Source organism: Pollachius pollachius, assembly GCF_949987615.1.
Source record: "Pollachius pollachius genome assembly, chromosome: 4".
NCBI classification, from domain to species: Eukaryota; Metazoa; Chordata; class Actinopteri; order Gadiformes; family Gadidae; genus Pollachius; species Pollachius pollachius.
The window spans coordinates 16,539,220-16,551,675 of record NC_136937.1 but is presented as its reverse complement, the minus strand read 5'-3'; the positions used below and the strand labels follow the sequence as shown (position 1 = coordinate 16,551,675).

The 12,456-nt window shown below is 42.5% G+C and overlaps 1 protein-coding gene across 1 annotated transcript in view; it reads right to left on the bottom strand.

Moving 5' to 3' along the window:
- The window catches only part of LOC307074205 (netrin receptor UNC5D-like), a gene marked incomplete at both ends in the record, with an annotated part of 176,739 nt that overhangs the window by 55,163 nt on the left and 109,120 nt on the right, over nucleotides 1-12,456 (bottom strand). Inside the window, one exon of the mRNA XM_079734231.1 lies at nucleotides 8,921-9,118. Within this exon, the coding sequence (XP_079590357.1) occupies nucleotides 8,921-9,118 (198 nt within the window). The remainder of the gene's footprint in view (nucleotides 1-8,920; nucleotides 9,119-12,456) is intronic.

Sequence of the window (12,456 nt, the reverse complement as noted above, 5' to 3'; positions counted from 1 at the left end):
CGGTTCTCCTTGATCACCCATGTACTACCATGCCTCTGCCCTTTCGCTCCCTCACTCACCATTATTTTCCACCTCTCTTTCTTTCTCTCTACATATTGCTCCACCTTTCTTGAACTTGTCCCTTTTTCCCTCTGGATTTATTCTCTCCACCTCTCTCTCTTTCTCTCTCTTCCTCGTTTATTTTCTTCCCCACTCTCTTACTCACTCCACCCAATGTCTCTCTTCTTCCCTCTCCTAGACCCCCCTTCCCCTCAAACTCACTCTACCCCCCCCCCCCCCCCTCCCTTTTCCACACAGTCCACTCCCAATCTCTTTCTTGCTGATTCTTCCACTAAATCCACTCTGAGTACGGCTGCCTGTGTTCGGCACTTCAAGCCATCCTCCCCCCGGCAGCCGCCCCAGGTCCACCTCTCTTTGTTCTCTCTTTGTTTACAAGAATCATACCATCGACACTCCCGGAGCCCCTCCCACTAAAGCCAAAGAGCTGACCGAGCTAGGCTAGGTAGCTTCACGGAGCTGCACAGCTACTGACAGTGACAGTTGAGAGAAGTTCTGAACGTGTCCGTCTGTCTCTCTGGAAGGGGCGTAAACTGACACACTACACTTTTTTTGTATGCAACATACAGAAAATCCATTGTTTAGAGAAGTGTATTTCACACACACACACACACACCACTACACGCACACACAGACACATACACACACACAGACTCCTCATCTCCTCCGGTCCATTCTCGGCTGGGGGTGGGGGATTACTCTGGAAGCGTTGGATGTAATCGAAGCGCCCAGCGGTGGACTCCCACGAGCCACGACTCCTCTCTCCTCCACTCCTTCTCCTCTGTCGCCTTATCTCTCTTCTACCCCCCGTTCAGCCCTCCTTCCCATTCTATCTCTCCATCAAAAGACTCTGCAGGAGCCGCCACTACAAGTCCAGACCCATCGCCCCCGACCCTTCCCACCCAGCCAGCCTCCTCCTCCTCTTCCTCCTTCCTATCAGCTTTTCGGTTGTTCTGTTGGGCGGATGCTTGAACCCCTGCGCCTCCACCTTCCCCTCCTCCCTTATCTCCCCCGGCGCGGAGGTGGTGTTGAGCCTCCAACACTCCATCCCAACACTCCCTCTCATCGTGGTGCCCTGAAACAAGTACTCTTACCCAGAATATCCTCCCGTAGGCTTGTGAGATCTCACTTCTAACCTTGTGACTCTAATGTTGTTTGTCGGCTTATTCGTTTACTTTGTACATTTGGAATAAGTGCTTTGATAAAATGCTCTTCGAGACTTGGACGGGCTGTTTTTGTAGCTCTTGTCAACTTGATTCCTGCAAACTTGAGTCCCCGTGGACGGTCTAGGCTTTGGTCCAAAGTCCCTGTATGACTTTACGGCAGTCGGTTTCTAGTGTGTGTGTGTGTGTGTGTGTGTGTGTGTGTGTGTGTGTGTGTGTGTGTGTGTGTCTGAGTGTGTCTGTATGTGTGTGGCAAGTCAGTCGGCTGGCATCAAAAGGCTTACCAATTGGACAAGGATGAGGAAATATAATCGACAGTATTGTATTTGAAAAGCACATCCATATTGACCTTTTGATCATGCAGTTCCGAACTCACACGGCATTTGGAGAGTATGTTTTGATACTATAATCCTTTATAAATAGTCCCAAATATGGGAATTATGAAAACGCCTGGTAACACAGCAAGGGTTTCAATGGGCTTTATTTTATTCATGTTATCTCTGTTATGAAAAACATTGAAACATTGCGGGGCAACATAGGTCCTTCAAATTGAGAAATATCTGAAATATCTCTCACATTTGTGTCAAGATGATAAGTAAATTCATGGTGATGACTGAAATATGTGTTACATATGTTCGGAGTCCCTGAAGGATATTTGCATCTAATAAAACACCCTTGATGATATACAGCTTGGAGAGATGTATACCCCCCCCCCCCCCCCCCCCCCCCACACACACACACACACACACACACACACACACACACACACACACACAGAATCAAAATCATGGATCACACGTATGTCTTGAACGGACCAGATGTATCATATAGTGGCACATCTCAATTCATATAACCAGGCTGCACAGCATTTCCTTGCGAACATCAAATTCACTTAATCCTACAAATACTTAGAGTGACAGCTGACTGACAGACATGGCTCAATCATTTGACTAAACACAACTTAACTCAACTTTATAAGTCACAACATTGAGTGGGAAGAATATTACTATATTTGATCTGTATACGTTCACAATATGACTCAATAATATAACTCCATAATGTCCTAACTTATCGTGACATAATTTACATTATGCCTCAATAACTCCATAATATAACTCCATAACGTCCTAACTTATCATAAAATTAATCACAATATGACAACAAACGAATTCAATTATTTCATTACTTAACATAATTGTATTCACAATGCGACTCAAGCAGTCTACAACAATCTAACTTCATAAGGTCATAACTTATTCCCAATATGACTTAACTATATTACTTCATAATGTCATAACTTTTAACTTTATTCACAATATGTCTCAACTATATTACTTCATAATGTCATAACTTATAACTTTATTCACAATTTGACTCAACAATCTAACTTCATAATATCATAACTTATAACTTATTCCCAATAAGACTCAACTTAATTACTTCGTAATGTCATAATTTATCATAACTTAATTCACAATATGACAAAACAATATTATTCATAAGGCCATAACATAATTTTTTTACACAATATGATAGGAGTGGTTTGACTCGTAAAACAACGGTATGAACCAAGTTGAGAAGGCTTGTTGTGGAATAACAATAGGACGATCACACTCGAGTTATATTGATATATCTATTGGGACAGTACACTAGAGGGCATTATTTATGTTTATACCATGGTCTGGGGGAATACTCGATTCTGATTGGTGGCAGGGTGTCCATTAATCCCTGCTATATGGACACTTACTAATTAGTTTCAGTCAAATTGTCTGTTCAGAAAAATGCATTCAACTGTAATCAAAAACGCGGTTATATGCTATTGTATCTGTGGTAAAAAGGCTGGGACGAATTTCAAACAATAAATATGTACACTTTGGGCCCTATCTTGCATCCAGCGCAATTGACTTTCTACACCGACGATGTGTCGTTGCTAGTTTGCAACTGGCGCGGAGCGTTCTTTTCCCTCCACAGGCAGGCGTCGCAAAATTAAGGAATGATCTTGCGCCCCAAAGGGGGATTCAGCAAAAGGAGGAGGCGTGTTCTGGCGCAAACGTTCCCTGGTGCTATTTTGCAGTTTCAGAAAACAATTCCGCAAAACAGAAAATACCTGGTTTAAATTCATTGGCGCATTGTTCAGATGCTATTTTAAGGGCGTATGCATAATGTTGCTTGTGCACCTCACGCATACACTTTGCTTCTTTCATCTACCTTGCCACACATTCTTGGTAAATTATTTGGGAAAGAACAGCTGATACAGCGGTAATAAGTTGTACTTTTAAATTAATGCATCTGCAAACCCAGTACAGCAAACACATATTTTCTTAATACAGAAATCTTGTACAACGTGAGAAAACATTGTGTTACCGCAAGTGAGTGTTAAAAAGAATGAATGAATGCAGGCGCGGGTGTGTGTATGTGTAAAATAATTAATGAATGCGGGCGCGCTTGTGTGCACCCATCTGTTTAAACACATGCAAACTAAAGACGTAAAGCATAATACAGTCAATGGCAATGTATATTAACGGGGGGACACATGAATATTAGGAATACAAGTCAATAACGAACCTGCAATACTGGTAAGATACGATGTTTGTTAATTATTGCGTATATCATTAAATAAAAGCACTGTTAGTTTTCTTTGCCGAAATTTATTTGAGGACTCAGTATTTCGGAAGTTGTGGCAGAAAACGCTATTCCATGTGTGAAGTAGGCCATGTTATTTGGCCATAAACTGAGTCATTTGAAGTTTAAAATCCATGTGGTCATGCACCTGTCTCATCGGAGACTGCAGACGCGCTGTCAAAATATCAACTCGGCAGATTCAAATGCGCTCATGGCTCTTAAAGGGGATGGGAGATGGCACTCTCATTGGTTTATTGCACGTTACGCCCAAACCACACCTACGGGTAATCAGGCTACTTCAGGGCAAACCTTTTTAGATTTGCGTCGGCCGCAAGAGTCATTTATCCGCCTGTAAAATAGCAACATCGCCATAGAACCGTCCACAAAGCTACTTGCGTTTGGTTCTTCTCACTTGCGTTTCAGACTGTTAAAATAGGGCCCTTTATGTTGAAAGTATAGACCGTCGTGATTCCCATAGAAACAAATTGCGCGGTGATGAGTCTTAAAAACGAGAGCTGGTAAATTGTGAAAAATGAATTAAACTGTAATCAGACATCGCGGTTATATGCTATAGACCCCAGAGTATCTGTGGTATAAAGGCTGGGATGAAGTTCGAATTATAAATATGTATAATGCATAAGGTTAGCTCTATGGCTCATAGCTAGGCAGACTAGAATACCTCCCGTTGCCAAGTCGTATCTAAGGTCTGTCCTACTTACTGGAGGAGTGAACAATGTTTCCGCTGCAGAAGAACCTAATGGGAGGGTAATGATTGTTCCAGGTATTATTCAAACCCTCAGGGTTAACAGGGAAACTAAATTATGGCTTGTGAAAAACTTACATTTGGATTGTAAAACGCATTGAAATATAAACTAATGGTCGTAATTTATTTTCTTTGGCAAGTGACCATGGTAGAAGCGAGATAATGCACTTCAAGATGTCCATAATCAGGAATGAATGGCCTCCGCGTCGTCCATTAATTCCTTATAATGGCCACCTCGTCGGGCATTATCCCTTACATATTTATAACCAGGAGATGTTTGAGCATTCTTTCATTGGATCATTTTTCATGGCTTACAATGTTGATCCTACAATCCATCCTCAGTGCCCCCTGGGCTGAGAAACGACAGCAACATCAACGACACAGGTGTAACCGCGGCAACAACCGTCAAGACATTATTCGGACGCACACGGACAATAATTGCAGCTGCATTTATACATGAATAATGATGAATGATTCATCAATACAAACCATGTTTTTTGTGTGTTGAGCGTGAGCAGGGAATACCCTGCTGGTAACTCACAGATAGATTCAAACCACACAAATACAAACTATAGCATACGCAGCAGAGCCATGACAGAGCAGGAGCTGTGCCCAAACAATATGTTCTGTCCTTTCTATTGCAGTGTGGCTTGTATAGAGCTCCTGGGTAGCAACGTGAGCCAAACGAGGATCAAATACAAGTTTGGTGACAGGCAACATCATATAGCAAATCCCACAGCATGTCTGGCAAGCAAAGCCTGGCATACATGATGCAAAGCAGCCCCATGGGGGAGTTGTACTACAACATGGCAACCAGTACATTAAGCAGAAGAGAAAACAGAATGTTTGGTCAACCGGATTTGGTCGGCTTGCTCTGATGGAAAACAAACAGACAAACAGTGCTTAGCAAGGTTAGAGTTGGAAGGAAATAACAACAAGGAGCTAGATCTGAACAAATGCTTTTCTAACTAGGCTGAGTGATTGCCAAGTGTGTTAGGACCTAAATGTATGTTGGAAAGCAACATATCTCTTGTTTATCACAGAAATTCTGGCCTGGTGGCAAACATTGTCTTAGCAATGTTTAGCAATTCATTTAAATTCCATCATCTAAGGTATTGGTAGGTGTGTTTGTTATTGTGTGAGAATATGTGAATGTCAAGTATAACTTGAACACTACACAGTCATTTTAGCTGTTTCACAGATTAGCTGTTTGATGAGGTGTCGGCCACCCGTTGCCTTCTGGGTAATGGAGGAATATCCAGCTGCTACGGCTTTGAAGCTCCCGTCTCCTCCTAATCCAACGTCTTTGGAGTGATATGGTGGTGAATTCATCAAACGCATGAATGAGAGGATGACCACTACTCATCCTAACCACACTGCACAAGCTCATTAAAAGAGGTGTGTGGACTTGTGGATGAACATGGTACTTGTAAGGACTTATAGAGGAACCATCTTTCTCCATCCTCACTAGTTATTGTTTAATCATAATAATAGAAAGGATATGAATGATGAATGAATGAATGAGGATGATACATTAACAAATAACTGTATAGCTGGATTTGTGTTCAGGTTAAACCAATAAGAACAGGGTCTTAAACCAGAAATAGATATAAATGGAAGAAATATAATATTGATTCTAGCCTAAATATTATTATTCTTGAAGTATTCACACCCTAACAGTCTTTTTTTTTGCAACCCCTTATGATTAGGAACCATTTCCTGGACTTTAAATAATCAATTATTGAATGTATATGTACTTATATTGTTTTGTGCATTTTTTTGGTCATTAGTCATAAAGTCTAGCCTATTTTGTGTTTGAATATATAGAAACAAATTCTGTATCCACAGACATATAGCAGTTTCAATAGAAAACGGATCCCAAAATTTTGTGAAAGGCTAACTTTATGATTAATGCAGTCATTAGGCCTGTTTAGCAATAGCGATGAGGAGTTGGTTATTAACAAATATCCAGACTTTTGAATAATGTATGTTCATTACATTACGATGGACTAAGGTAGCAATTTATTTTTTATATGTTTATAATTAAGCAATGCATATGGAATTGTAAATGACTTCAGGATTTCATGGACTATCATGATTATTTTATTAATTTATGTGAGAACATAAATTATGCATTTTGTGGTATTCTATTTGATCCATAATTAATCATCCATTCATTCATAATAATTATTTTATTTATTTTGCATTAGATGTTAGTGTAAAAATAATGTAATTTGTAAATAGTAAGCATGTTTTGCATTAATTTGGCAAGTGTTACTCTGTATGAAAATAGGTACATTATTGTGCTGCAAGAGCTCTTAAGCGCTCTTGGGGGGGGGGAGCAGCATTGAGATCCATCTCTATCCTGTACCCCTGGCCCTGACAAAAGTACATAGCTACTAGCACAGGTGCAACTATATTTCCAATCCCCTTCTATTTCTCTTCTCCCCCTCTGCTGCCCTCCCTGCATTCTGCTCTTTCACAGCCGCTCTCTCTCTCTCTCTCTCTCTCTCTGTTCTCTCTCTCTCTCTCTCTCTCTCTCTCTCTCTCTCTCTCTCTCTCGGGCGAGAGGGGGATAGTGGGAGAGAGATGGCGAGAGTGAGAAAGAGAGAGACAGAAGTAGAGAGCGAGTAAGAGCGATGGTGACTGGTGATAAGGAGATAGATGGGAGTGGGTCTATAAACGACCGGGCAAGTGAAGACGTAGAGACCGGGTCTCGGCCGCTTACAGGAGATAGCCATCAGGGCCGTTTGTCACGGCGGTCCCATTCACAATTAGGGACAGTATTTTGAGGCCACGCGTTTTTGTCATGTAACCCTTCACGCATTTCCTATGTGACTCTATCCAATTAAGGATTGCTGCGTTTGTCGCAAATCAGAACAAAAGTTTTGATTCTTTCAACCAATTTAACGGCGAACGTGTGATTTTGCCCGTCGTTCTCCTGGTCGTCAAGTCGACGTGTTAATGCCATGGTTGTGGCGCAGTATCGAACAATCGGACAATAGAAGCCTTTTATGGCTGGGGGGCTACTGTGCTCCTATTACCGTCGAATTGAACGTGACAAATGAGCTAACGCAGCCAGGCAGATATATACTTTAAGGGTGGGGAGGGGGGGGTGTCTCAGATGGGTGTAGCCTGAGAAGTAGTCAATAGGCTCCTTATGCAGAATCCATCCCTTAAGATGTGATTCCTGCCCACCGAGGATCTGAGCTCCATCTTCAGACCTTCTCACCCTCATGTGAACCTGAGAGCAATTTTGACAGGCGAGATTGAGTTGAAGCTAGAGGTTATATGTCTGTGTGTTTGTGCGTGTGTGTAGGTGTGTGTACGCACGTACTGGAATTGTGTACTGTATACGTGTAGGATTGAGTTGAAGTTGGAGGTTGTGTGTATGATGAGTGTGTGTGCGCATGAGCGTGCATGACTGCATGGCTGCGTCCGTCTGTGTTTGTTCATTATCCAGTTATGTTTGTGTGTGTGTGTGTGTGTGTGTGTGTGTGTGTGTGTGTGTGTGTGTGTGTGTGTGTGTGTGTGTGTGTGTGTGTGTGTGTGTGTATCTCAGTGAGTGCGTAAGTGAGTTTAGTGAGGGTGCGATTGAGGAATTGAGTGAGCCAGTGAGTGAGTGAGTGAGCAAGTGAGTGAACATGTAAGTGAGTGAGTGAGTAAGTGAGTGTGTGAGTAAGTGAGTGACTTCATTAGTGAGTGTATGAGTGAGTGAGTGAGTGAGTAACTTCAATAGTGAGTTGTTACACCCTTTCTGTATGAAAATAGGTACATTATTGTGCTGCAAGAGCTCTTAAAAATACCTTTAAGGAGTCGTAAATTAAGTATAATAAATATGAGGTTGGTGACTATATTTACACGCACTCTCCTTTACAACACAACCCAGCATGACCAGCCCAATAATTGGCCCACTCTGTGCAAATATATCCTATAGTAGCTGCAGATGGGATCAGAAAGTGCTGAATAAAATAAAATAAAAAATGATTTTGGCACTTCAACTTGTTTCTTATTTGCAGTCCTCTGGCATGCTAGTCCAGAATAAAGATCCAGCTCTCAATGTCTGGCGGCAGTGTGTGTGTGTGTGTGGGGGGGGGGAGAGAGCAGCATTGAGATCCATCTCTATCCTGTACCCCTGGCCCTGACAAAAGTACATAGCTACTAGCACAGGTGCAACTATATTTCCAATCCCCTTCTATTTCTCTTCTCCCCCTCTGCTGCCCTCCCCGCATTCTGCTCTTTCACAGCCGCTCTCTCTCTCTCTCTCTCTCTCTGCGTTTGTGTGCGGTGCATGCGTGTTTGGTGTGCTCCGTACCGGTGCCCAGGTCGGTGTGCTCCTGGGCCAGGTGCTGGCTCTGATGGACCCATTCCCCGTTGCACTTGAAGAAGATCTGCAGCGCGGGCTGGGCCCGGCAGCGCAGCTTGATGGGGTTGCTCTTGATGATGTAAGTGTCGTCGGGCTCCTGCAGGAAGCGGGGGAGGGTCCCGGACTGGAGGGCCTCGCCCCTTGACCCTGGGACACACACAGGCACACGGTCACTATATACGTCTATATACAAGGTCACAGCCTTGAGCTGAACGTTAAAGTTGTTGAAGTCGGTTCTGTGTCAATTTGGGTTCGTTTGATTTCCCCGGCTCATCATTCACCTTCAAATAAAAAATGTATAAATATATCAAATAAATGAATACATTAATTAATTAATAATATAATAGGTTGTTGAGGGGACTTTTTTTCTCAAATATTTAGTATTTACTTATTTACTAATACAGTAATGTATTGAATGGGTACAGCCACTCACATCATTTGAATAAATCACAGAAATGACTCCAAGACACCCATATAAATCCACACAATACAAACTGTGGCAAATAGAAAATAAGCAGCAGTAACTTCCCACCCAGAGTAAATAAGTTAATGATATTTGTTCTGCGAGTCAGGTAGACATTCTCATATTGCAAGTCCTACCCAATCAAAGAGCCACTCTGCCATCTCCCAGGGTGTGATCGTGTCTTCTGATTTGTATTCCTGACACGTGATTGGATCCCGTGGAGGTGTGGAGGTGATTACACTGTAATCACCAATGTAATTTAAATCCCTGAGGATAACAGGGGAAACCTGTCCACAGTTACTGTGAAGCCTTCAGAAGGCCAGGTAGCTGTATCTCTATCCAACCCCACCAGGATTACAGAGCTCACTCCAATCTACCCCCCCACCCCCCCTGGTTTTCAAACTGTGAGGCGCGCCTCCCTTGGGGGGCACTAGAGTTCTTCAGGGGGGGCGCGACATGAGAAAAAATAAACCAGAAAAAGTAACAGAAAAAACACAAAGACGAAGACGCGCTGTGTTCGAAATCGTTCCCTATTCACTCACTCATTATTCCCTAAACAGTGTTTATGATATAGTGCACTATAGAGGGAACAAACAATCGAGAATTCGGACACTAGGCTGAACACTTCTAAACGTCATTTGCGTCAGTAAATGCGCCGGGTATTTGTGTGACGCAGACAGATGCGCCCAAATCATGTAATTAAACCGGGCACTCACGAGGAAAGCTGGAGGTTGTATTGATGTTGAATTGAAGTTGATCAAGGTTTTTTAAATTAATTTAGAATGTTACATTTTCTATGTTAAATTCCAAATAAATTGTTGACATTTCTAAACCAAAGCCGGAGACTCCATCATTAAATGTATTCGTTTTCGTTATTATTCAGCTTCTTCTTCTCCTCCGGAAAAACACGACTGCATTACGTTGTGGTAAACGGGAGTAACATGTAGGGAACATCGTATGTTCACTCAAATTTTGGGCATTTTAAATCCACTTTATAGTGCGTGAAATTTACCCTGAGAATTCGAACACCACTACGAATTGGCAAGCACCCTATATAGTGCACTATATCCGTGATAGGGAACGATTTCGAACACAGCTACGCAAACTCATTGCTCCCACTAAAGTTGAGGTGAGCTAAAAAGGAGGTTAAACTGGCAGTTTACAGATTAAGATGTTCAATGTATTTCAAAAACGTTAAGAAAAAACATGCTTAGATAAATATGTTAAAATGTGTTAAGAAATGTGTTTAAAAACTCTTCTGCCGCTTCGAAGATGTTTAGAATATTTCAAAAATATGTTTAAAATGTTTCAAAAAAATATGATCAGAGATGTTTAAAATGTGTAAAATATGATCAGAGATGTTTAAAATATGATCAGAGATGTTTAAAATGTGTAAAATAATTAAAAGATCTTTCAAAACACAGGGATTTAGAAAAAAAAAATTGGGGGGGGGGCTCAGCTGAAATTTGTCCTCTGAGGGGGGTCTCAGTCTCTCATACTTTGAAAACCCCTGTTCTAGATTGAGAGGAGAAGATAAAATGTTTTATGTGTATGATTATATGCATGCATGCATGTGTATGTGTTTCTACGTTTGTGGTTCTGTGTGTGTTAGCCTGCCAGTGTCTATCCTTCTGGGGAGTGTTTACTTATGTGTGTGTGTGTGTGTGTGTGTGTGTGCTTCTGTGTGTGTGTTTGTTCAAAATATTTTCTTCTGTGTGCGTTTGTGCTTGTGTGCGTGTGTGCATGCGTCTGGGTGTGTGTCTGTGGTTGTGCATGATGGATCTGCGTTGATGCGTGTCAGCGTTTGCGTGATTGTGTGCTTTTGTGTGCGGGCGTGGGTGTGCATGCATGTGTGACGTGCAGCGCCGCTGTATATCACACAGTTTCGCACCCTGTTGTGCCTCGTCCCACACTGCGGCACACTCCCATTCACTCCCTCTTTGCTCCGGAGCCCCAACAACGAGACACGCTTTTAATTTGAAAGCAGCTAGCTGCAGGCGAAGCCTTGGCCTGGTACAGAGTGCCTCCATTTGTTCAGCGTGGGTGCAGTGGCATGTTTGTTTGGTTAAATGCAAAGCACAGACGGGGGCCCCCATGCGAGGGCCCTATTCATCAGAGGAAGACACCGCTGAACCCGGGCCCCACACCAGCACAGGACCTCACAACCAGAGTAATTGTTCATTTGTTTACAATTTGTGGTGTTTTTCTTCTGAGACAGAGTGGGGGGGGGGGGATAGATGAGCAACGTTTACTTCAGTCCACTGGGTAGGCTGGTAGACTGATCTATGCATGGGTGATTCGTCTGTGTGTGTGTGTGTGTGTGTTTGTGGGGGGGGGTTGTTCATTATCCAGTTGATGTATGTTTGTGCACACGCACAGGTATACATGTACACACATACAAACACACGCGCACCCCCACACACACAAACAGGTTGTACAAACAAGGCTGTTATTGCTTGGGAGCAGTGGTGGACAGCAGGTGGTAACGAAGTACAACTGATTTGTTACTGTAAGTAAGTAACTTTTTACTGTATCTGTGAGAATTTATACTTTTACTCGACTACATTTCATAGGGGAAAATCTTACTTTTCACTCCACTACATTCCAAAAACCTGTGGTTCCTTTCAACGTTCCTTTCCACGACATGCATGCGTGACCATAGACACAGCTAACCATTGCGGACGTCGTGGAGCCTAAACAACGTCAATATTTAACCTAGAAACACCATGTCAAGCTAAACGGTTATATTATACATTAAAAATATATTAATCGATTGGAAATGTGATAGTTATATATCAGGCGTTTTTCTGTGGGGACCCCCGTTTATATGGCTTTAGGCTAGGTGCGTTCTACATATCCAGGTGTACTGCAGGTAGAAGCTAAATGCTAAAAACAATGCTTGCCTGTCCAATAGTAATTAGAGGCAAGGGAGGGCCATCAGATCTGTCACTTACACCTCTGCGCCAGTCGTACGGAGATTTGATTCATGATGTTCAGTCGAGCTGCTGTTGACTGTAAGGTT